Here is a 25,114-nt window from a genome sequence, read left to right as displayed (position 1 = left end):
TCTACCCATCTACCCATCCATCCATCCATCCATCTACCCACCCACCCATCTATCCATCCATCCATCCATCCATCTACCCATCCACCCACTCATTCTTCCATCCATCCATCCATCCATCCATCCATCCATCCACCCATCCACCCACCCACTCATCCATCCATCCATCCATCCATCCATCCATCCATCCATCCACCCACCCACCCATCCATCCATCTACCCATCTACCCATCCATCCATCTATCTATCCATCCATCCATCCATCCATCTACCCATCCACCCACTCATTCTTCCATCCAACCATCCATCCATCCATCCATCCATCCATCCATCCATCCATCCATCCACCTATCCATCCATCCATCTACCCATCTACCCATCCATCCATCCATCCATCCATCTACCCACCCACCCATCTATCCATCCATCCATCCATCTATCCAACCACGCATCTTCCCTCTACCCATCTACCCACTTATCCAGCCAGCCAGCCAGCCAGCCAGTCACCCTTCCAACCACCCACCCACCCATCTATCCATCCATCCATCCATCCATCCATCCACCCACCCACCCATCCACCCATCCACCCACCCATCTATCCATCCACCCATCTTCCCTCTACCCATCTACCCACTCACCCAACCATCCATCCATCCATCCATCCACCCACCCACCCACCCATCTATCCATCCATCCATCTATCCATCCACCCATCCACCCACTCATCCACCCATCCACCCATCTATCCACCCATCCATCCATCCATCCATCCATCCATCCATCCATCCACCCACCCATCCATCCATCTACCCATCCACCCACTCATTCCATCCATCCACCCACCCACCCATCCATCCATCTACCCACTCATCCTTGCACCTTTGTACCCACCCACCCATTCACCCATCTAACCCATGCGCCCAGCCACCCACCCACTTCCATTTATCAGACACCTGTTGGGCACCTGCCAGGTACCAGCCATGTTCTCAGAGCTTTTGTGAACTGTGGGTGATAAACGCAAGCTGTAGCTTCCACTCTAAATAGTGAGGGCTTGAGGATATGCTGCTTCCTTCCCTGTTACCCTTACGGTGGGGGAGTATTTTTAAAGAGGAAAATAACCTATGACCCAGAGATTCCAATCCTAGGAACTAAGGCAAGGCATGTAAACAATTCACCCATAAAGTATCGCAATAGGTATTCAAATAGGTCCACAGACACCCGTGCTCACAACAGCATTATTCACAATATCCAAGAGGTGGGAACCACCCAAAGGTCCATCAGCGCATGAATGGATAAACAAATTGTGGCCTGTCCATACACTGGGATATTATTCAGCTATGGAAGGGAATGAAGAACAGACCCATGCTACCACCTGGATAAGCCCATGCTGCCAACCACCGTTTGACATTCTGGCTCATTGCCATGGCAGCCAAGAGTCCCACCATGCAAGCTAGGAAAAGCATGCAGTTCTATTTTATGCTGATCTCATCAAGACGTGTCAACAGCAGACAAACAAAAGGGAACAAGAACCATAGGTCTCATGAATGTTATCAAACATTTGATGTCCTCCTGGCAGAAGATCCTCGGGTCCCAACCAGATGGATATAAACTGATGTCATGATGATTTTATTAATGGCTAACGTACAGGTGATGTTTACTATAGGTCAGATACAAGACAAAGAAACTGCGTGCTGTCACTCTTTTTGTGCCCACAAGAACCCTATGAATTATGTTCTATTAATTCCCATCTGAAGCTGAGAAACCCAAAGCCCTGAGGTCACCTGTCTGGCATCCACAGTCACACAGCAGGTGAGGTGGGGCCAGCTCAATGTAGCCTGCACAATATCAATCACTTGTACGACCTGCCTGGGCTCAAAAAGAGGAAAAGGAGTATGGACAAGCATGCCAAACGTTGGAACTATGTCATTAGAGATGGTGCCCAAGAAAGAATAATTAGGGGCTGTGCCAGGTGTTGAGTTCCTTGGCCCAGAGCCCATCCTGCCGCATGCACATCTATCTATCTATACACTATCCCAATCCATCAATCATTCATCAACTGTATATCCATCCATCACCCACCCACCATCCACCATCTATCTGCCCTACATCCATCATCCATCCATCCACCCATCCACCCATCCATCTACCCTCCATCCATCATCTATCCACCATACACCCGCCATCTAACATCCATCCATCCATCATCCATTCAATAGCAATTATCGAGAACCTACTAAGTGCCAGCCCCTCCCTGCATCACACACAGGGATGAAGCCGTGGCCCAGAACCACTGCCTGGCAGTGTCCACACTCTACCTAACACTTTGCACTTGCCTTATGCCCATGGGTAAGATCGCGTGCACACCCAGACCGCGTATTCATCTGGTCGTCATTGATGCCTCTTACATCCCACTGTCCCTTTCTAAAGACCTGAGACTAGCCCTGTTCCTGTACCCGCCCCCCCCCCATGGTCCAACTAAAGGCACGTTCTGCTCCTGAAGACAGAGCCATGAGTGAAGCAATAGAACACGTACCCATGAGCTTGACCCAAAGAGGTGGTGCTCATTTGGCACATGTCAAAACCGTGGGCCCAAGCAAGGAAGCCACGCCCTCCTTGACCTTCATTTGATAAAGGTGTGTGAACCCCTCCTCTGTGCTGGATCCTGGACTATGCTGGACAATGGGAGGCTGGCAGGGTGTGCGACTCAAAGTCACTAAGCGTCCTCCCTGGCTCCCAGAAGGCTCTGTGGGAAAACTGGCCCAGATACGGGGCACAGGGGGAATGACTCAGTGGCAGAACTGGGTGACAGTCCTAGAGTCCGGAAGAGGCCCATCCTACCTGATGCCTGAGACATGGGTCCAAATATGTGACCCCCCCCCTCCCCGCTTCAGTTTGAAAAACCTAAGGACCAGCAAGGAGCTCAGAACTCCCCCAAGCTGACCTGTCTCCGTGCAGAGGGCTCCCCTCCCCAAGTTCAGTTGTCCCCCCTTTCACAGAGCTGCCCGCCTGCTCCTTCTCCCTCCCTCTCCCTCCTCTTCGTCCCTCTCTGCCTCTCCCTCTCCTTTTGGATGTCAGAGGCTCCTGGCCCACACTGTAAACTCTCCAGCAGACGAGAACCACGTGACAGGAACAGTGAATCAAAACCACACACTTTTATTAAGCAACAGGACTTCGAGTTCGACTTTCATCCAATTCAAATAAAACATTTTCTTCCTTCAACTGGCAGCTTGACATCTGAACGTATGTTCTCCAAATGCAATCTCTGTAAGGAAGAGGGGGCTCGGGGGGCTCTGGGGGTGGCTGGGGCAGCTGGCTTCGGTGCACCCCTTGCGTGCGCAGTGGCACACGGGGATAACAGCTGTCGGGTAAAGGGCCTGCCCCCCCAGGAAGCCCAAGTCCTCGGGCCATGGCCACATCCGGCACATCCGTGTCCCTGCACCCCAGGGCGCCCAGCCCAGAACCAGGCTTCACAGGCCCCGCACGGTGGTCCGGGCAGCCCCCCGACACCAGGCAGGGAGCAAGGCTAAAGGCTAGGGCACGAATACCCACGCACAGACGCAGGGGCCGGGTGCTTCCTAGAGACTCGCCCGGGGCTCTGGAATCCGAGCACACGGTTGGTGCCGACCTGGCCCTCGGCCAACCCCGGCTCCCTGCCTGCCTTGCCCACTCCCCACATTGCAGCAGAGGGCCCCGCCGTAGGGTCCCTGCGAGCACGAAGGCCCCTTCGGTCCCAGGGCCCGCCCTCCTCCGCAGACACCTACACTTGGTTAAAACCAGTTTGCCCACAACCCCCCGAGTGGGTTTCCACACCAAAAAAGGTGCCCCTCTGTGCTGTGGGTGCATGTCTCAAAGGGCAGGAATCCACCCATCCCCTGCCCCACTGTGAGAAGGGGACACTGAGGCACGGGTGTTAAGGCTCACACTCTGAGCCTCACGGAAGCTGGGTCAGGTCTGGGCCCGGGTCCTCATCCAGAGCTCCTTCCAACCCGCTGTGACCTCTTCCCTGCACACGTGACGGTTTGTTTCTCAGGTGGGGAGGGCGCCAATACCCGTGTGCCCTTTGCAGAGATCCCGGCCCCCAGTGAACTTACTCCTGCTGAGACCAGACACAACCTCAGAATCTTTCTCCACCCAGAGCTCCCAGCAGCCACCACCCAAAGACTGGGCGCCGGCCTGCCCCTTGACTGGCCCTGCTCTGGTCCGTAGTGTCTTTCAGATGTAACGCGAACGATCACGACTTTGTGACGGTTGTGAGAGCGTTTTCACGCCGCCTGCTGTGACGGGAAACCCTGAGATTCACTCCGTGTGCCCCCCTCTTCCTGACGAAGCCTTTCTCGGCAGCTGCTGGCGGGAGATGCTGGGGGGCCTGCATCAGAGGCCCCCGCTGCCCACAGCCTCAGCCCCTCGGGGGCCAGGCTGGGCCTTTCGGAAGCTGACCGCCAGCTCCGTGAGGCTGGCCACAGGTCAGAGCTGCCGGTGGGTTCCCTGACCCTCCGGAAGCATGGAGGGCACCCCGGGATCTTTCCCATCCAGCTGCCCTCTCAGGTGGGGGAACCCTGACCAGGAACCCTCAACCAGCCTGGCCTTGACCTTGGAAGTCTGCTGCCCCCTTCCCCGGAGGCAGCCTAGCAACCCCCAAACTCAAAGATTCATGGCTCGCTTGTAAGGTCTGGAGTCGTGTGAGGGGGTGTGTGCGTGCACGTGCGTGGGCACGTGTGTGCATGGACACACGCGTGTACGTGAAGCGCAGAAGGTGACCTCTGCGTGACCTTCTGGCCGGGGTGACAGAAACAGAGAGCTTCCGTCCTCGGGGACCCTTGGGAGAGAGCGAGGGGACATCACTGCCTGCTGGCCCCAGGAGGGTCGAGCGGGGAAAGGACACCTGCCAGGCTGCGGGGCTCCCTCTGAGGCCTAGAGACTCACATGCCAATGATTCCGTGTTCCCCGTCAACAACCGATCCTGTTGCTCAGCTAAAACCGACGGCCGGGTCGTGTCTCTAAGGCACTGACTACGTGTGCCGTGGTGCCTGCTCTTTGCCGGGCGCTCCTGGGAGCCCCGTGCGTCCTGCACCCGCGGCCTCCCTGCCCCTCACCGCCCCCTCAGGACGGGGACCTGGGAGCTCAGCCCAGCTGGGGCCTCTCCAAAGGGGTTCCGTGGAGAAGGCCGACACGCCAGGCTGCCCCCGCCAGATGTTTGTTAAGAAAGGGTGTACGGGGTTGTTTCAAAAAGGTCCAAACTCCCAGTGTAGTAAAACCGTCTCATTTTACAGACGAGGAGCGCGAGGTCAGCGGGGTGGGTCCCCTGGACCTCAGCGGGGGAAAGGCTCCGGGGTCCAAGGCCAGGAGTCCTTCCACTCTGGGGACCACAGTGCCAGGTCTGTGAGTGCCTGGCTGCTGCTGGGGGCCCCCTGGCCGTGTCTCTCCTGAGCCTTCCCACAACCCCCACTCACAGATGGGGAAACTGAGGCAGTGCGACCCGAGAATTTTCCAGAGCCAAGAAGGACCCAGTGTGTACTTACTCCTCGCCCCATGGCATTCCACCAAGGTCTCACAGTTGAGCCACGGCCACCTCCCCAACAGCAGCGGCCGGAATCCACGGAGCGTTCCCATGCTGCACTGCGTTCTCCCCCTGCAGTCCCTGGCTTCCCGTCCCCCAGAGTGACCCTGCGTGACGCCTTTTCACACCGTGCCCCTCCCCCCAGCCCCCCAGTCCCACCCCAGCGTGGACTGCCCCCTCCGTCCTGCCCAGCATGGCCCCGGCTCTCCCTCGGCCCCGGGAGAAGCCCTCTCCCTCCACGGAGCCTTGCCTGACTTTGCCCCCGGGGAACCCACAAAGTCCTGCACAGTGGGTAAACCCCCGGCCCCGATTCCGCCCGATGGCTCGGTCCGCGGGGCCCAGCGAGGGGGCAGCCCCTCCATCCGCCCCCAGCCCCCCTCTGGGAGCACGAGGCACACGCCCCTGGACTCACGGCCTGACAGTGGGTGACATGCCCCCCACGCTCACTGGGTCCCTACGGGGTCACGTGTGGCCCAGCCCCAGCCAGGCAGCTGGCCTACCAAGGGGCCCAAGCCCCGGTCCCCTCCCTCAGCAACAGCCACCCGATCCCTGGGCTCTGGTGACCCTGACCCCCTCCCCATGACCGCCTCCTCACCGTGGCTCCTCTGTGCTCACGTGGGTGCACTCGCCCTGTGTCTCCTGTCTCCCCCCCGTTTCGCAGACGCACACACTGAGGCTCAGAGAGGCGGGGTCCCTCTTGCACGGGCAGAGCGGGGGCTCCGGAGTCGCTGCCCTGCAGCTGCCACCCGAGAGCAGCCCGGCCCCCGCGGAGTTCACGTGGAACGTCCCGCTCGTACGACAACCGTGGCTCCGCCCCGGCCTCGGGACCACCCGCTGCCCCCGAGTCCCCATCTGGGCCCCCGGCCCACAAGTGCCCACCCTGCCCTGCACTCCCGCTCAGGTGCGGACCAGTCTTCCGCTCTCATTCGCCTCTCTTCTGTCCCACCCAGCAAGGTCAGCAAAGCCGTGCCGAGCCCCGAGAAGCTCCGGCCGCGGTGCCCGACGGTCGCTACGGCCGCTGGGCTCCGCTGCGCATCCTCGACCCCGAGGCGACAATCAGGGGCCCCGCTTCCTGGCGAGGACGGGCCGGCGGCAGCCACTGGGACGCGGCGGGGCGCGCGTTGCCCTTGGCCGCGGCCGAGCCAGGAGCGTTTTGCTGAGGGAGCCAGTCGTGCTTTTGCGATAATGAGGTCTTATCCGGGCTGCGTTTCTGCTTAGGAGCTGAGGAAACTGCAGGGTTTTCGTTGGAGAGCTTTGCGGCCTTGGGGGCCGCGGAGCCGGAAGCCGGAGTCTGCCCAAACGGGGGCACGTCCCCGCCTGGCGCATCCGTGCAGCTCAATCGGCTGAATGTTTCCCTCCGGTCCCGCGCCGGCTTCTCTCCCCTCCTGTCAACAAAACCGCCTGAGCCACGGCCCTCCTCGTCCAACCCAAACAGGCCCCGCGGGGGCCCCGCCACGCGCTCGGCTCTCCCCGCGGGTCGCGTAGTCGAATTTCAGCCAGAGCCCTTCATGTTCGGAAGCGGAGACACGCAGATAATTTGAGAAGGCGGACGCTTCTCGCCCGAGACTGCCGGCGAAACGCTCGGCGAGCGGGCTGTCCCTGGAGCCAAACCGGGAGGGAAGCTTCGACGTCCCGGCTGCCGGCCGCGGGCTCCAGCCACAGACCGGCACCGCCCCGCACGGGCCACGGGGTGCGGCCACCCGCCGCGTGGACAGCCACGGGGGTCCCAGCGCGGCTCTCCAGGCACGGGGGAGGGAGGCCGGCACCCCGGGGTTTCCGTCCCGACCCACGAGGCGCCGAGCCACGGTTTGCTCGCCTCGGGGGAAGCGGTGCTGGGCCTGGGGGGCCCCGGGAGAGCGGAGGCCACCCCGGCCCCTGTGAACAGGAGGGGGTAGCACGTACTGGGACCAGGCACACGCACACAGCGAGCACCAGGCATGCGTGCAGGCGTCAGCCACGATCGTCTACCCTGGCCCGGCGCTCCTCCCCCGGGGACCCTGGCCAACTCCGACCACCCCGACCCGTGCACAGGGGCCGGGGGAACCTGGGGGGCCCTCCTCACGAGCCGCTTCCTCGGTGCCCCGGGAGGCACCACACGTGAAAGGCCACCGTATGCCCCTGTTCGAGCCCTTGTGGCCCCAACAAGTCACATTTAAAACCCTGTGCGACACCGCTGACCCGTGACTCACACGATGGAAAAGGCAGGCCCCGAGCCAAAGGAGGTCGAGATAATTTTTTCCATGATTTTCGGAGGACCCGTGGAGCCCGAGAGCGAGTTTAACACTATGTGGGCAGGTGTTAAAGAAATATTTCCCTGTGCTGCCCCCAGGTGCCGCCTGGCCCGTGGCCCATCCGTGACCATCCCCGCTACGTGGCCACCTCCGGTCCCGATCCAATGGTCACCTCTGCCACCCGCAGGTACTGCTCCAGGGTGTCTAGGGTCCCGTCTGCACACACACACGTCTCCGCGACAGGCCAGGGCACGGTGGCCCGGGGTGGGGGGTCAGGTCTCAGCCTCGTCAGACGCCGAAACTGGCCGAAGCGACCACAGGGTCAGATTGGTGACCTCAGAGAGGGCACACCTCGTCCCCAGACCGACAGGCCGGCAGAACCAGAGGCAGGGGCCAGGACGACGGGCCACGTCCTCCGTATCCCACCACTCTCTGTAGGGCGTGGCTCTCACACCCTCGCCCACCAGCCGTGTGGCCCAGGACACCTCGCTCTGGGCATCTGGCCCCCAGCACAGCCATCCGCCACCTGGGCAGCCCACGAGGGAGGCTGTCCCGTCCTCCCCCTTCCGGACCCTCGGGGGCAGCGAGCCCGCCGCCACTGGGCCGACCACGGGGCGTGGGGGACCTCCGAGCCCGGCGGGCGGCGCCCTGCGACAACCTGCACAGAAGGAGCGTGGACCCCGGGCACCGCGGCAGGGAGGCGCAGGGCGCAGGCCGCAGTGGCCAGGGCGCTGGGTCCTTCCCTCCCCGGCCGCGGGGCCTGAAGCACGATCGCTTCATCCCTCCGGGCCTCCGCGTGTTCATCTGTGAGCCCCACCGGGCAGGAGCGTGCTCGGGACGAAGCGTGATGGCCTGTGCGGGACACTCGGCGGGCCTGGAACCCAGTGAGGCCGGGACAGGTGAACGAGGGCCACCACCGTCACCACCACTCTGCTCTCACTCGTTCAACCGGCACCCCCGTCCTGAGGCTGACGGACCCAAAGATGAGGGGGTGGGCGTCTCCAGCCTCCACCCTCAGGCTTTAATGCTGCCTCGGGGGGCAGCCCAGGTGACGTCGTCATGAGCCACCACCGAGGGCTCAAGGAACGCACCCCGGAAGGAGCGGCCTCAGAGCTGGGCCCAGGCAGACGAGGTCCAGAGCCTATTCGGGTCCTCGCTCGCCCACCAGCTCGTCCCCACGCCCTGGAGGAGACTCTCCACCCTCGGGCACCAGCTCTCTCTCCCCCCTGCCTGGCCAACCCTAGGCTCAGGCCCCAGGTCGTTACCTCAGCCTCCACCGGGCACGGCCCGCACCCGTGACCACCCCGCCCTCTGTCCCGAACGTACTAAGGTGGCACATCACACCGTGGCCCCTAATGGACACGCACACGCACGTACCCCTCCGCGCCCTCCGTAGGAAATGCCTCGCCACCACGCCTCTCCACCCCGTGCTGGTGCAGCTGGTTGTTTTGAACCCAAATACAGAAACACTCACCCCCGATGAACTTCATTTCCTCGGTTCCAGAGCACGGTCCAGCCCCAAAGACCTTTCTGAGTCGTACGCTGTCAACCGAGTCACCTGGGGTCATGTGTGGCAGTCAGGCCTAACCGGGGTCCCTCGGCACGTCCACAGCCGTCAGAAGGTTCTCACTTGCACCCAGAGCACGCACATCCCTGCTGCGAAGGTTGGGGGGGGGGGGGCGGGAGGGGGGCTCAGGGGCCCGGCGCTCCCGCACTTGAGAAAACTCCGCACCCGATGCACCCTCACCCCCGGCTGCCGGCTGGTCACCCCCAGCCCTTGCTCAAGGGCGTGGTTAAGGGCACGGACTGTGGGGTTGGCCGTCGCCGCACAGATGCCGCCTGGAGAGGCCGGGAAGATCCGGGGCCTGAGACGGCCGGGGCAGGAAGGAGGAGGGTCACTCTGAGTGGGGCACCCAGGGCCTTGGGGCCACGAAAGCTGGCTGGAGGGTCACCGCCAGAGGGAAGTTAGCAGACAGCGGTGCCGCCTAAAGGGACCTAAGGGACAGGGACGGAAGCCTGACGTCAGAGGCCCAACGTCATCTGAGAATCAGGATGCCCTTCGGATCCAGGAAAAGGGTCCAGACTTGGGCCCAAAGTCTGGCCCCGCACTTCTCGTCTGTGCGACCTGGGGCAGGTGGCTTTACTTCTCTGGACTCTAGGTACCCCGCGAGCGCTGAGGAGCCAACGCCACGCGTGTCCTGGGCTGCTACGAAGGATCGTCAGGGCAATTATCAGGATAAGACCACCGGCAGCTAGGGCAGGAGGCACCTTCCTGGACGCCGGGAGGGACGTCACTATCATCTGCTTTTCCAAGCGGAACAGAGGAAGCACGTTCGGAGGCACAGCCCCTGCCCCATCTCGGGGCCTCGGGTTTTCTGAACAAGCCTCCTTGCTCGGCCTGGTGCCTGGGCTCCTCCGATGCAGAGGCCCCCAGCGCCTGTGCCTCCCGGAGCCGAGAGCTTCCAGACGAGTCCGGGGTGACACGGGCAGGGAATGCGTCTGCGACGGGCTTTCCACGTTCTCGGAGACGCAGACTCGGAGGCCAACCACCGCCGCCCTCCAACAAACGCTCCTCACGGCTCTCAGAGCCCAGGGGTCCCCCTAAGGCTGGGACACACGCTCAGGAAGGGGGTACCCCACAAGCGCACGCGTGGACCCTCCGGCACTGGAGGCTCTTTCTCCGAAGGCACGGTCCGGATACAAGCAGCTCACCCCCCACCGCCGAGGTCGGGGGAGTCTCACAGATCACAGCCACACGTGCGCCCGCATCTGGGGCCCTCGGAGAACACCTTGGAGACGGACTGATGCCCAGCGCTGGGGGCTTCGTCAGGCATTACCTTCGCCACTCACAAGCCTGGCGGCTCCATCTTCCGCCCTGGGGTCCCAGGCCCACCCGAGTCCGTGCGCGGGGTCCGTGGGGGCCGGGGCGAGGCGGAAGCTTCCCCACGCCCCCCGACAGCTGGCAGCGGCCAAGAAAAAGACCCCCCGCACACAGCGGGACCCCCTTGCCCTCCAGCTGCCCACACGGGCGGCTCCCCAGCTTGGGCAAGGGGGCCTTCCTGGGCCACCGCCCCCCGCTACCTGCGTCCAGAAGCATCGGCCGCGATGTCCTGCGCCTCCAGGAGAGCCACCGATGCGCCTCCCCTCCCCTGATGTGACCTAGCCCGTACCCGCGGCAGCACCACAGGTGACCGCGAAATGACATGCGCTCCCTGGAACCCTGGTGCCGACCCTCCCCAGGGACCCACACACCAGAAGGTCATCCCACAGGCCGGGCTCCCAACATTGCATCAGCCCCCTGGGCCCGGACGGGGTCCTGCGCTCGCGGTTTCCACGGAACAAACTGAAGGCCTCTCCGGCCAGGCCGCAGCAAATGCCAGGTCCCACAACGCGGGACAGAAGCGAGACCCGTCCGACCCCGCGGGGTCTCTCTGACCCCTCCTAGTTCGCCCCCCACCCCCACCCCCGGGTAGAGACACTTGCCCCAGCTGCTTGGCTCAACAGGGACCATGAGAGCAGCCGGCATGACCCAGGCCAGCTTCAGGGGCACATCCTCAGAGCCCGGTCCCCACCCCGAACACCCCTGACCCCTCGACGCGCAATCCCACATGAGAGCCCCTTGGCGTGGCCATCAGCCTGAGACCCACCGCCCCCTTGCTCCTGCCAGCCTCCGCCAGGCAGCCACCCCACCCGCCGCCCAGCTGGTCACGGGCCCCCAGCCTGCAGGCTGCTGGCCACCAGGCAAGAATCCAGGCCCACGCCTGCCCGCTGCCCAGCTCCTCCTGGACCTGAACTGGACACAGAAATGTACCCCAAACTCCCTGCGCATTGTCCTCATTGGCCAGTCAGGCGCCCAGACAAGCCAGGAGCCACGCACAGGACTGCCCCTGACCACCCGCTCCAGCCGGGAAAACCTTAGCAGCCTGCCTCCTTGGCCAGGCACGACTCAACGGCCCAAGAAAGCCTCAGTGTGAAACCACGCCCAGGGACTAGCTTGTCATTACCCACACGGGTCCTACGGGAATTGATGGGCGAACCCCCTTCCGTACTGGTCTGGGTAACGGGCTAAATAGCGACTCCAAAAGACAGCTCCAAGTGTTAATCCAACCCCCAGAACCAACGGGGTCTTACTTGGAAACAGGGTCTTGGCAGATGTAACAAGGTTAAGGCTCTCGAGATGAGACCATCCTGGATTAGGGTGGCCCTGAATCCAGTAAGCGTCCTTAGAAGGAGCAGACAGACGAGAAGAGGGAAAGGGGTATACGCATGGAAGCAGAGACTGTAAGGGCGTGGCCAGAAGCCAAGGAACCCCAGGGCCACCAGGAGCTGGGAGAGGCAGGAGGGACCCCCACCAAGCTCCTCTGGAGGGACCACAGCCCTGCCGACACCGTGAGGCCAGACTTCTGGCCTCCAGAACCGGGAGAGGACAAGCTTCTGTATTTTTAAGCCACCAAACTGTGGAGACTCGTGGGGATGCCAACACCGCTGCCCTTCCGGGGATCAGGGAAGGTCCCTGGGAGGTGGGGGGAGCTGAAGACCCAGTCAAGAGGCCCTGACCTTGCTCGTTCATGTCCCCCCACATCCCGTGGGGTCCGCCCGAGAACCGCCTCTGGGGGCGCAGGGCTGTCCCCTCACACAGCCGGACGGCAGGGGGGGGCGCTCCCAGGAAGAACCCAGAGGGTCCCCAAGGATTAGGCGGGAACGGGAGCGGACGTGCTGGAGGGTCCGGTCCCTTCCAGGCTCCACCTGCTGGACGCCCGTCCAGGACATGCGATCTGCAGTCAGAAAGCCCGGGTTTGAGCTGCCCTCTCCCCCAGGCCCTCGACCTAGCCCTGGGGTCTAGCCCGTCGGGGGTCATGACGGGCTAAGTCAGAGCGGCCCGCACGGTTGCACAGCTCGGGCTCCGTGCAGAGGCCAGGGGGCCATGTCTGGGGCGGCCCGGACCTCGCTCTGGCAGCAGGGGGACAGAGCCGCGGTCCCCGCCGGGCCTGACACTGTGGACGGCGGGGGGGGGGGGGGGCAGGGGCACTGGGCCCTCAACACCGTCAACCAGTGGGGACGTGGGTGGGAGACACCGGCAACCGCCAGCAGAGCCGGGAGCCTTGGGCGGGTCCCCTCCCACCGCGTGCGCGTCTGTCCACCTGGCGTCTGAAACCCAACGCGGATTTGGCCCCGCCAGCCCCACAAGTGCGCCCCTCCTGGCCACCTTCCAAGGACAGGAAAAGCACACCCTAGGACGTGTCCGTGGTTCCGCTCAGCAGAGACATCTGGGTCGAGACGACGACGCCACGGGGAGGCTGACAGAAGCGGCATGACCGAAAGCACTGGTCAGGGAGGTGCCTCGGATCCAGCAGGGCCAGGCGGCCTGCAAACGGTCGCCAGGGTCACAGGGCACGGGGGCCCCTGCCGGTTCCAGCAGTACCAGGCTACGCAAATGGCTCACCCCGCCGTCCCTGTGGCATTTCTTCACTCTCTGACTCCCCCCTTGCTGCCCCATGGCGAGTCTGGCGGCTCCAGAGGCCCCCAGACTGCGGTTTCCCCAGCCCTGGGTCCCTCGCCTGCGCCCCTGTGGCAGGTGACGGGACGGTTGCAGAGCTCACGGCTGGGACAGCGAGAGCCAGCACGTGGACCCAGGCCTCAGACGCCAAGCCCGGCGAGATCCCGAGGCCAGCAACCGCGCGCATGGAGGGAGGGTGGCTCTGTGCTCCCCGGAGGAATCCCAGGCCACCCTGGGCATCGCTGGGGAAGCCCTGTTCCGCGGAGGCCCCGCTCCTGCCCCAGGAAAGCTGAATTCCAGGAAAGAACATGTCAGTGGAAAAGCCAGGCCTCTGGAAAATGGGAATCAGGGATGAGGTAAATCGCTGGTCTTTCCAAATGAGAGGCAGGCAGACAGACGGGAGGACCGTCACCCGGGTCTGATGCCATCTTCCTCCCGCCGGCCCCTGGAGCTTTGCAGAGAAAGCCCCAGTTTACAGCCTGTTTGGTCTCGTTTCCCCTTGAAACATTCAGCAGCTTTAAAAGCAGACTTGGCTCCTGGCCCAGAGCTCACTGGCTCCCTGTCCCCTGGGGCGGGCCTCCCTCCTGGAGACGAGGGTCCTCCTACCACAGAGGCCCTCCCCGACCCCTGCTGAGCCCCACCCCCAGACCCCTCCTTCTGGAACAGCAGCTGAGCTGAGGGTGGGGAGGGCCATGCTGGGCCCTCCACACGGTTCAGAGACGGGGCCGGGAGGGTGCTGGGCAGGTGGGGCAGCCTGCAAACCCAGTTTGCGCTGGCCCTTCCTGGAAGGTTCCGGGGTTTCACAGACCCCACAGGTCAGGGGACTCCGACGTCCTCGGGGCCCGTGTGGGGCCAAGGGAACAAGCACCCACCAGCATCGTCGGGGCCACCGGGGGTTCACCCCGGCTGGGGAAGGTCGTGACCCAGTTTCTGAGGACCCAGTTCTGTTGGTCGGGTCGCTAAAGACACGCAGGGGCTGCTGGGAGTGTGGCACCTGCTGTGCATTGCGACAGCGTCCTGTCACATACTCTGGGCAACAACAGATCTGGGGGCCGGCCCTGCTGCGCTGTAGCTTTGCTGGGTGACCTTCTCCAGGTTATGCAGCCTCTCTGGTGCCGGTGTCCCCGGAGTGCCCAGGCTCGATGGGAGGGCAGAGCACGCCGGCGGGTGATGTCGCGGGGCCTTGCTGGCCAGTGCCGACCTGGCCGGCCTCCCTCCCAGCTCTACCACTGAAGGAAACAACCACTCCTACCTCCTACCAGTCGCACTCGCTCCCCCTGGCACTCTTGTGTGTGTTTCCAAACGCGCAAAGCTCGTTCCTGAGCCCCGGATGAAAACAAGACTTTTCTCTGCACGGGGAGGCCGCAGCACCACTCCTCTGAAAGAACAGCTCCCCAGCCCCTTCCCACAGTGGGCCCTCGGCCTGCCCGGCACCCACTCCACCTCGGGGGACAGGAGCAATGCCCCGGGACCCCGGCTGCCTGCTGGTCCCAGGACACAGGCACATCCCGGGGAAGGAAGAGGACACGGGACACGGAACTTCCCAGGAATCCTCTGGAGGACGGTGCCCCCGAGCAGCCCCGTGGGCTCACCCTCCTCCTGAGAACGTGCGGGCAGGGACCTACTAGGTGGGTGGAAGGCAGTGGCCAGGCCAGCCCGCCCCTGACCCTTCCCTAGGGCCGGCCTGGCCAGAGGACTCTGCCCGAGAGGCGAGGACAGCAGCCGGCAGCTCACGCCCCCAGGGCACCGAGACGACGGTGTGCAGGCAGGGGCCAGCGCAGGGCCCGGGGTTCAGGCCTGCACGCCCTCGGCCGGCCCTGCCCAGCTGGAGGCCCTGGTCTCTAAGGCAGGAGTCCTGGCACTGAACTTGCCAGGGGAGTCTGGAAAAGCGGAGGTAAGGGACAGCTCTCGACCCCGAGCCGCCACACGGGGAGCACACTGGCTGGTCAGTGTTGACAAAGGGCCAGAGGGCCTCGGCACGGCCTGGCCTCTGACGGCCCAGGGTCCGGGTCAGTGTGGTCCGCCGTGGCCTGGCGGGTGCAGGCATTTCACACAGATTCCATCCCAGCGTGGTGTCACTGCATCCTACGGTCCTCACTGCGGAAGACAGGTCACGTTTCCCAACGTGAGCAAGTCTCCCAGCCGGGAAGGTCCGGGGGACCACCTCCCGCAGAGCACGGACACCTCGTGCGTGGCCCACGAGCCCTCGCGACCCCGGCAGCCCCTCCCGCTCAGAACGAGTGCCACGGCAAGGGCTCCTGAGCTGCCGTTGCCACTGAACACGGCCTGTTCTCAGCCGCGCCGCGAGCCCCGCACTGCCTCACGCACACGCGTGACCACGGGGTCGACCGCGGTGCAGATGGGGAGCCCGAGTCTCGGAGGGGCCAGGCAACTCACCCGGGGCCCCCCAGCTGGTGAACGGTACAGCTGGGACCCTGCCCCCGCCCTGGCCCCGCCCGGCCCTTCCCGACGGCCGCGGAGTCTCAGTATTTCGTGTTCCTGAGCACCTCTGGGCTCGGTCAGGATATCAAGGAAGCAGTATTGGTTTTAGGATCTTTTTTTTTTTCTTTAAAGAGAGATAAAGGCTGTTCCCGAATCTCTACGCCGTGAACACACAAAGGGCACTAGAAATCACCAAGAGTTTGCCCAGCACAGAAAAGCCACCGCATGACGAGTGAACTCAAATGCACGCGGTCACTGCCCTCCCTCGGCACACCTTCCCGCCTCCGGTTATCCAGAACTTCCTAACCAACCTAGAAATGGGTAGTCCCAGTACCCTGGCTCCCCGTCGCCCAGCGGGCACCCGCACCCAGGGCTCCGATAGGTGAGCCCAGGGAAGCCCCCCCCGACACCCCCCAGGTGCCGCTACCGGGACCCCATTACACAAACGAGCGTCCTGTGGCTCATCTGCTTTACCCGGGTCCTGCCACCAGCAGGCGACCTGAACCAGCGACAGCTCAACCCCAGTCTGTGTGACCCCCGTGCCTTTGACACCAGCTCCCCAGGGGACCCCACAGCCACCTCCCGCCCGGCTCACGGCCCCGGCTGTCTCACAGTTCATCCCGGGTTTCTGGGCAAGTCTGGTCAGAAATGCGCCCAGAGGGTGTATCTCCGTAACTTGCAGAATCTGGCGGTTCCAGCAGGCTCCGGGCCCCACCCCGCCCTGCCGTCCCGGGACGCACCCCGCAGGGCCCCCGGACCCGCCTGCACGCACTGGCTCCCCGGCCTTCCCTCTGCGGACCCTCCCGCCCCATCCTCCCATAGAGGCCGCCGTTCTGGTCTTTCCTTGCTGGTGCATCGCGTCCGATGCCCCTGGGCTCTGTCCCCCCTCCGCACCTGCCTTGGCGCTGAACTAAAATCGAGAACAAGCAGCTAACACTCGTCGAGCGCTTACTCCGAGGGACACAGCGTGACACGCGCTATCACGTGCGACCTCAGGCCACTTCTGCCGCGGCTGCATTCACGATCCGTGACCCCAGTGCACGGACGGGGAAGCCGAGGCCGGGAAATGCGAGAGCCACTTGCCTGAGGCCCCAGATCCAGTGCGCGCGAGAGGAGGGGGCGTGGCCCCGGGGAGCCTGCAGCAGACTGGCCGCCGTCCGTCCCCGAATGTTTTGCGGTGATGCCACACGCCCCGTTATGACTTTACGGAAGGATGACACTTTCGGAAAGTCATTCTTCACCTGCTCAAAGCTGCAGTGTGACCACCCTCCCCGCCGGAAGAGCCTGGAATCGGCAGCAGACGGCACTGCCGTTGGCACAGAAACGGCAGTGGCCAGCGTGTGTGCTCTCGCCCTCCGGGGGCCCCCGCAGAGCCCCGGATCCGGTCAACGCCCGTCCAGCCCTGGGCGGCGGGGTCTCCAATTCATGGAGCAGATGCACCGACCCAGAGACCCCACCTCAGGGGGGAGCACAGGGGTGGTGGGCACAGAGCCGACCTCACAGTCGCGACCAAGTGTGTGAGCAGGGAGCTCACGCTGGCCCTGGGGAGTCCCGCCAGGAGATGCCGCCTCATCCTCCCGTCTCTGGGGGCCCCACGGGTGAACCCCGAGAGCTGGCAAAGCCCTCAGAGACCATCCAGCACGGCCGTTTCCAAACACGCTCCAGCCACGGGGCCCTGGTGGCAGCTGAACCTCCCCCCGCAAAAAGCCCAAGCAAAACATAAAAGAAAAGACGTCCAGCGGAGGGGTCCTGGCTGTCACGTCGCCCAAGCCGGAGGGGCCACCGGTGTCCTGAGGGCCTTCTAGAACACAGATCCCAGGCCTGCTGCCCCAGCACCTCAGGAGGCAAAGCCCGAGCGTCTGTGCTTTAAAAGGTCCCCAGGTGATGCCACTGCGCTCCCCCGGGGCATCCGGAAACCGCTGGTCACCTGCCCCTGGTCACCAGTGGGACAGAGTGCTTTAACGCCCTGACGCTGAACCCCCATCTGGGAGGACAGAGATGCAGAACTCCGTGGGATGCTCCGCTCAGCCCCTTCCCCGTGCCTGAGGCGCTCTCCCGGAAAGCTGGGCTGCAGGCCGCAGGTGGCACGGTTCGTGCCTTCCGGCAGCTCCCGTGCACCGGCCCGGCTCTGGCCCCCAGTCCACCCGGTCACAGCCGCCCCCTCCCCAGAACGGCCGAAGATACCGGAAGGCAGGGCCGTGCACGCGTCCACAAGCCTCGGGCCCCGCTCACCGAAGCCCGTGTCCCTCCCAAGCCTGTCCCTGGACCCCCTGGATGGGGCTGGGGACTACTGTCCCCACAGGCCACAACCCCCCCTGGGACAGTAGAGGCTTCGGCCGATGGAAGCATGGCCGTGTTGGGATGCCAGCGTCCCCGAGGAGGAGCCGGGCAGCCGCAGCGGCCATATCCAGCAGTGACGACCCACCAGCGCTGGCCCAGGGGGCGCGTGGGCCGGCCTCCCCTCCCCCGTCTCACCTCAAACACTTCCTCATCCAGGATCCGGGTTCCAAACACGATGATGCCGTTGACGTCGATTACGGGGTGGTCGCTGCGATCGAGGGGCTTGGTGGTCTTCTTTTTACAATCCAGGATCAAGGTGACGTTTTTCTTGTGGATGCTGAGAGCGATCCTGTGCCACCTGCAGAGAAACAGACAGCCCAGCGGGTGAAGGGGGCCTGTGTCGCGGAAGGCCAGCAGAAGCGACCCTGCGGCAAACGGCCATTTCCCGCACCGTCAGGGCGGGGCCGGGCAGCTCCGCTGAGCCTCTGCCATCAGACCAGGTTGGGTGCAGATGTCGGCCACACGGCGTGGCCCTGGGAGGTCCACTCGGGCCGTGGAGGTCTCCACGTCTCTCACTTCTCACCAGGTCAGCTGTCTGCACCCGTGAGCTCCCTGGGAAGCCCCGGGCACAGGCTCTGGAACCTTCCGCGGGCTCTCCAGCGGGTCAAGGGCAGGCAGACACAGTGGCCCTGCCTCGCGAGAGCCCCCCGAACCCTCCGGCAGACTGCGGGCTGCTGGAGAAGACAGCGCTTGCAGGGGAGGGGGAGGATGGGTGGGCCTGTGTGAAGTTCTCAGCGACAAGCACAGGGACCACATCCGGAGGCTCTTCGAAGATCACGCACAGGGCCTCAGACGTGTCAGCCACGGACGAGCTGACTTTCAAACTACCAGGGTGTAGGTATGCCCCCAACAGAGAATTCTGGAAAGACCTGTCTTTTTTGTTTTGTTTTGTTTTTTTTAATCGTGTGCTCCCTCCTCTGATGTGTCTGTGTCCTTAAGGGTATCTTACATCTTTTCTGGAAGGAGTCGGGTATAACCACACAATTTTTTACGTCCCTGCTGAGACCAGGAGCCTGGCATTTGAGATACTTTAGTGCATTTTACAAAGGGGAAGCAGAGAGGCCCGGGGAGAAGAAAGGGTTCCCCAAAGGCACGCAGGGCGACCCGAGACCAGGACCCAGGCCTCCAGACTCGAGCCCCGTCCTCCCTCTGCCTGGCGCCCGCCTGGGCGCATCTGGCACTACCCTGCTTTTTATAAAGCGCGTCCTGCCGTGAGGTCCCTTAGCAGCCAGCAGGCTTTGGGCGGCCTGCCCTGACCCTCCAGCGGGGGCAGGGCTGGGCTGCTGACCGGTGCCCACTTACTTGCCATCCGACAGGTTGATGCCCCTGAAGAGGGGATAGTCCTCTGGCCCTGGTTTCCCTGTGTGGTCCTCATAGAGGAAAACCGGAGAGCGGCCCATTTCCAGGCCGATCTGCTGGATGCCCTGCTCATTGTAGATGGAGACCAGGAAGGCCTGGCTGCCTTTCTTGGCTTTCACAGTGGTTAGAATGGAGAAGTCCTCAGGAAATGAAGACGCTGTAACAGAAGACAGAGGGAAGAGGGCAGTCAGGAAGCCCTCAGCTGCACGCAGCCGCAGCTCTGCAAACAGACCAGCTCGGGACCTGGCAAATTCGGACGCATATGGTGGTGCACAGCCATCTGCTACCCATCTGCCCCTTGATCAAACTGTTCCTGCAGCCCTTCCCTATCACCGCGTGACCGAGCCTATCCTCTTTGAAGCTCAGTAAAGGCAAACTTGATTGCTCCTTCCAGCTGTGAGCCTTCAATGTCATCTCCTGAGTTCCTCAACACATCTGCGTATAAATCTTAATTAGAACCTCCTAGAATGTCAGCTTCCTCTGAGCAGGGGCTGTTTCAGATGCATCACTGTTCCTAAAGCTGGACCTGGCAGATCGTGTCTCATTTGGTGCCTGCAGGAGGGAGGGAGGGGGAGAGAGGGCAGGGGAAAGGAAGGCGAGAAGCAGGGACCATACTTTTTGCCATTTCCCGGTTGATATGCAAACCAGAAGAAAGGGAGAAAGAAATCAAAGGACTTCAACCCAAACTTTTAAAAAAGAAAGAAAAAAACCAACCCGGTATGTTAATGGCAGAAAACACACTTGACACCTCAGGACGGAAACAACACAAGGTCACTGACAGCCAGACCCACGCGGCCCGCTGAGCGCGCGCAGGCCGCTCCGTGTGCTCTCGACCTCCCCACTCGCACGCGCCACTCTCTGGCCGCGACAGGGGCACAGCCCGCAATTCTGCACGGGGCCCGGGGCGTGGAGAGAGCGTGGCTGGTCCCGACACAGGGGAGCCACGCAGAAACGCTCTGCGGAACCGGCCAGAAGGAGCGGCACCCGGAGAGGTGTGGGCACCCACACCCTGACTGACGGGGGCGGGGGGTGGGGATGGGGGTGAGAAGCGTCACGCGGGGCTGTGGACCCGGCTCACGGACCTGGACGCGGAGGGACTCTGTTATCAGACCCACCGCTCCTTGGGATGGCAACCCGGTCAAGCAGCCGCCCCAAGGTCCAAGGGGCGGCAGGGCTGGGGTGGGGGCCGCGTCCAGCCCAGAAGCTATCCGTGAGCGCCCTCTGCTGACGGAAGAGCTGCACGGCCAGGCCACCGCCCCCGCTTTTGCTCACTGGAGCACAGAGCTAGCTGCAGGGTAACATGCTGGGGACAAGGGGACCTCCAGGGCACCAGGCCAAGGGGGGGAGGGGCGGGCAGGAAAACTGCCTGCTGCAGCCTCTGTGACCTTTGCAGGACCCAGGGTGCGGAGATCTTGCCAGGGCGAGCCAACAGGAAGACGCTGTGGCTGCTTCGAGCGGTGAAACCAACCAGCCCCCAGAGGCCAACTCAGGGAGGTGGGGGAGGGGAGGTCCCAAGGTGGAGACAGAGGGCAGACGAATGACTTCCTTAAGGGGTGACTTCCTTAAGTCATTTCCTGTCTACTTTGCTGAGGCCCAAGGGCACTGGGGCAGTCTGAGTATACAGTAGGAGTTTAATAAGGGCATCACTATTAAACTGAATCCTCGTTCGCCAACAGCTCCCGGACAGGATGTTCTGCTGGACAGAGGCTGATCCGGAGCCCCAGGCCCACCAGGAGGGAAGGTCTGGGGGGAAGGCGAAAGGGGGTGGGGGCACATTGTGACACCCCGCCCCTGCTTTGGATCCGGAGCATGAAGGGAGTCTCAGGGGCCCCGAGGGTACCAGGTGGAGGACAAAATGGAGAGGGGACCCCAATCCAAGGCACAAGAACAGAGGAGGGGGCCCGTGATCATGAGGAAGCGTGCCATGTTCCGGAAGCCTTCAGAGGGCACAGTGTGGATGTGGCCGAGCTGGTTCTGTGGACGAAGGAGCCCCTGTCACTGGGGCCCCAGGGCAGACGCCCGTCCAGGACGTGGGGGCAGCCTGATGGGACACACTGGTCTCCTGCCTTCACGGGGGACCCATGATGGTATCTTCTAGGGTCTCGGGCCTGTCTTCCTTGACACGGTGTCCCTCCTGCAAGCAGAGAGTGGCGAGGCCCGGGGACCCCCAGGCAAGCAGCGCCACCCTCTCCGGCTTGCCCCCCAAAGCGTCACAGCTCTGGGCTCTGCCTTAATCCCTATAGACTGCTTACACGGCATCAGGGCCACCCAGGGCCAACTGCCGGGACAGGTCCCCGCTTGCCGTCCCGGGTCCACTGACCTCAGGACCCAGACCCCCGGGCCCAAGGAGACGAGGAAGACCTCTGAGGGTCAGGGAGGACTCTCTGTCCGGCTAGCAGGTGCACACAGCACCAGCCTGCCCGCCTGCGGTCCCCCCCCGACGGTACCCGGGCTCCCCAGAGAAGCCTGCACTGCGGAAGGCTCGTACGTAGCCGCAGAATAAATGAGCGGGCGAGGCGGGCACCCGGGTTAACCCGTGTCTGGCCCACGCTGGGGGAAGAGTCCCCACAAGGGCTCCCAAATACCCGCGAGCCTTGGCCACCGGCTTGTGAAGGGGCCACTGCTCCCCAGAGGATCCAGGTGGCCCGCTGCAGACAAGTCCGGGGCCTTCTCCTCACGGAAGTAAATCACCTGCACGTCGACCTCCCTCTGCTCTAAGACACGCTTAAAACCGTGCACGTGGCCACCGGGCCACACGGCCGGCCCAGCTGACCCAGGCGTCTCCGAGCAGCCACACCGTCCCCCCCCCCGGGAGGCGGGCATCACAGCGGAAAGGACGTCCGGCGTCGGGCTCACTCAGAGGTTCCGCGAGAAGGGACAGAAGCCGTGTGCTTCCTCACATCCGAGGCCACGGTCACAGGACACGGACCTGGGAGAACGTCCTTGGGCCGCTCTGGCTGACGGGGGTCAGCAAACCGCAGCGGCTCCACACTCAGAGAAGGGACCCCACAGAAACCCCTGCTCAAATCAGCCCGAGGCAAGTCCCCAGCTTTGTCTGGCTCTGTCTGGGCTCTTTCGACTCCACAGGCTAATCGCAACCAGAGCACCCCGTCAGAGCGTTTAAACGCTAACCGTGTAATCAAGTTACTAATTGGAGAGCTTAGGGAAAACGAGGGCTTGAAAACTATGCCGTGTCTTACTCCTGACTTCAGACCAGACCTCCGATAATTAGTCTCTATTCCGAGGTCCACGCCATCTCTCTGACGTGACGTAAGGAGGCCGGGAAGACAGAAGGAAAGAAACCCCAGGAGTCTGTCGTGACAGAGACCCCCCCGAGCCGGGCGTCCGGCAGGCTACCTCCCAGGCAGCCCACCTGGCTTCCCCAGGAGGCCTTACGCGGGGACAGCATCACACACGCTCCGCGCGGCCGCCGGGGGCCTGGGGAAGCCCCCCACCGCTCCGCCTCGAGCCTTTCTCTGGTCCCAGCCCCCCAAGTCTCTCTAGGGCAGGGGACGTGGGGCAGGATGTAGGCAGCTTCTGGGTGAAGACGAGAACGAGGGCGATCCTAAGACGCGTGTCTAGGCTCAGCCCCAAAGGTAAGGAAGTGCTCCCGGGATGCTGGGCACGGAGGCCCCTGCGGCTGTCTGCCGGGAGCACGAGGGGGCCCTAACCCAGAGGTGGGCTCCTGACGGTTCCGCAGGGGACCCGGTGTCCCTGGCTGACCTCATCTACCCAGAGCGACCTTCTTGTAAAGGGCCGACCCGGCCTCTCTCAGGGACAGCCTCCTAAGGGCCCACGGATTAAAGGCCGGCTGAGACCCAGGGATCCAGGGAGCAGACAGCAGCCCCCGGAAGAATGTGTCCCTCGGGACCCAGGGGGGACACGGGAGCAGAGACACGGCCATTTGTCAAAGGGCCGCCCAAGGTCGGGGTCACAGCCAGGTCACCAAAAAGACGACGCCCAGTCTTCTAATAATTACAGAGCATCTCCTAAGGTGAACGGATCCGCCTGGCGCCCCGGCCCCTTTCGGACCCGAAGCGAAAAGGGCTCCTTTAAGGCAGGGGGAGAGCTTATCAACCGTCGGCTGTCTCCCCGCGGCCAGATAAGCCCAGAGGGTTGAACTCACTCTGGGGCGTGGGGAGGGGGCGCCACACTGGTCCGCAGCCGGGGGACCGGGACGACTCGGATGCCACGTCTTAGCAGCCAACGGCGCTCCCCGTGCCGGGCGCGTCATTAAAAGCAGAGGCCTGGTGCTTGGCAATCACTCCTCATTAAAAGCCTGCACCCTCTTGCTGGGAGCCGTGATGCCCGATTCATGCGTCTCTCAATGTCACTGCCCCCAATTAAGCCTCTGTGTGCGAGGGCTTCCTTTCCCATGACCCTGGCTCTCTCTCCACCTCACCGGAGAACCGTCCATCACCTTTTTGCACCTGGGGTCCTGGCAGTCTGTCTACAGCGGGAGATACACCTGCTTGGAACAGCGAGGGGGACGGACGAGGCCTCACGCCCCCACCTTCGGTGGTGAGGGCTCATGTGATGGCTGCTGGGTTTTTTCACTATAACCAGCTCAAACCGGCCTCCTCAGAAGAGCTTCCTGGAAAATCAGGGGTGCTTCTCCCGCCACATGGGGTTCCAGCTCTGCACCCTGGCGGGAGGCAGGAGGGGAGAGCCACGCCCTCCACCAAAACACACATCCCCTCACCACCACCCACCAGTGAGGACACACACGCCCGTCTCTTACCAGGATACAGCTGCTTGGTAGGTGCACTGAGCTGAGCATCTTTCGTGACTCTGTAAGCGACATCTGGGCCTTTGGAAGATCTCCGTGTTGCACAAAAACCTGTTGTCTTTGTTATTCCGTCAGGCAAGTTGTGAAAATCTAGAACCTTCAGGAGATCTGCTGGCTGAGCTGAAATGGCAAAGGAAGGGAGGTGTGGGGTTAGACAGGCAGAGAAGGAGCAGCACAGGGCACCCCCACCCTCCCAGCAGCGCCCGGAGGGCTCAGGGGAATTGGAGGCGGCTCAGAACCAGCTCAGACGCCGGGTGCCGGGGGGACGTGCACTGTGGCCCCCAGAGCCGTGCTCCCGGCCCGGCTTCCGCCACGGGAACGAACCCTCGCCTGCCCGGCTCCCTTGTCCACCGGCAGCTGCGGGGCCGGTGGGACCCCCCCCGGTGGCGGAACACAGACTGACCGTGCGTGGATTCTGCTGGAGCCCGCACACCCCACGCGCCCTGAGCACGTTTTATCCCCCTTGTCACCCGATTAACACATCATTCTCCCATAACTGTTTACAGCAAAGATGCAATTCCCGCTTGCCCCCAGAAGACCTCTGCCTACAAGACAGAGCAGAACCAAGAACGAGCGAGGAGCAGGTCCCTGCCTCCCTTGCGGAAAGTTCCTGGCCCTCCGGCGGGGGCTCCTCCGAGAAGGGCCGCGGTGCCCGAGGGCCTTCGGGCCCGAACGTGGCCTCCCTCCTTCACATCAGAAAGAGCGGGGACCTCCAGGCTGCGAGGACCACGGGCTTGTCCACACACCTGCCCCAAACAAAGGCGGCTCCCTATGGAAAGCTCAGCTCACGTTACCGCAAGGGGCCCCGGGAGTCCCCGCGGAGAAAACAAACTCCAACGTAGAGTCAGAAGGAAAGCCTTAAATTTCCTCACTGCGTCCAGCCCCTGGACAAGTCCCTGGGA

General features: G+C 63.1%; 1 protein-coding gene across 2 annotated transcripts in view; it reads right to left on the bottom strand.

Moving 5' to 3' along the window:
* COL5A1 (collagen type V alpha 1 chain) overlaps nt 1–25,114 on the bottom strand; it is a 149,360-nt gene that overhangs the window by 89,244 nt on the left and 35,002 nt on the right. For both annotated transcript variants that reach the window (XM_042965314.1, XM_042965315.1), the window contains exons 2-4: nt 24,165–24,332; nt 19,367–19,580; nt 18,200–18,362 (exon numbers count right to left, since the gene is read on the bottom strand). In XM_042965314.1, coding sequence (XP_042821248.1) covers nt 18,200–18,362; nt 19,367–19,580; nt 24,165–24,332 — 545 coding nt within the window. The remainder of the gene's footprint in view (nt 1–18,199; nt 18,363–19,366; nt 19,581–24,164; nt 24,333–25,114) is intronic.

This window comes from Panthera tigris, chromosome D4, assembly GCF_018350195.1.
Source record: "Panthera tigris isolate Pti1 chromosome D4, P.tigris_Pti1_mat1.1, whole genome shotgun sequence".
Taxonomy (NCBI): Eukaryota; Metazoa; Chordata; class Mammalia; order Carnivora; family Felidae; genus Panthera; species Panthera tigris.
The sequence above is the reverse complement of the archived record's forward strand: the minus strand, read 5'-3'. Positions and strand labels throughout refer to the sequence as shown.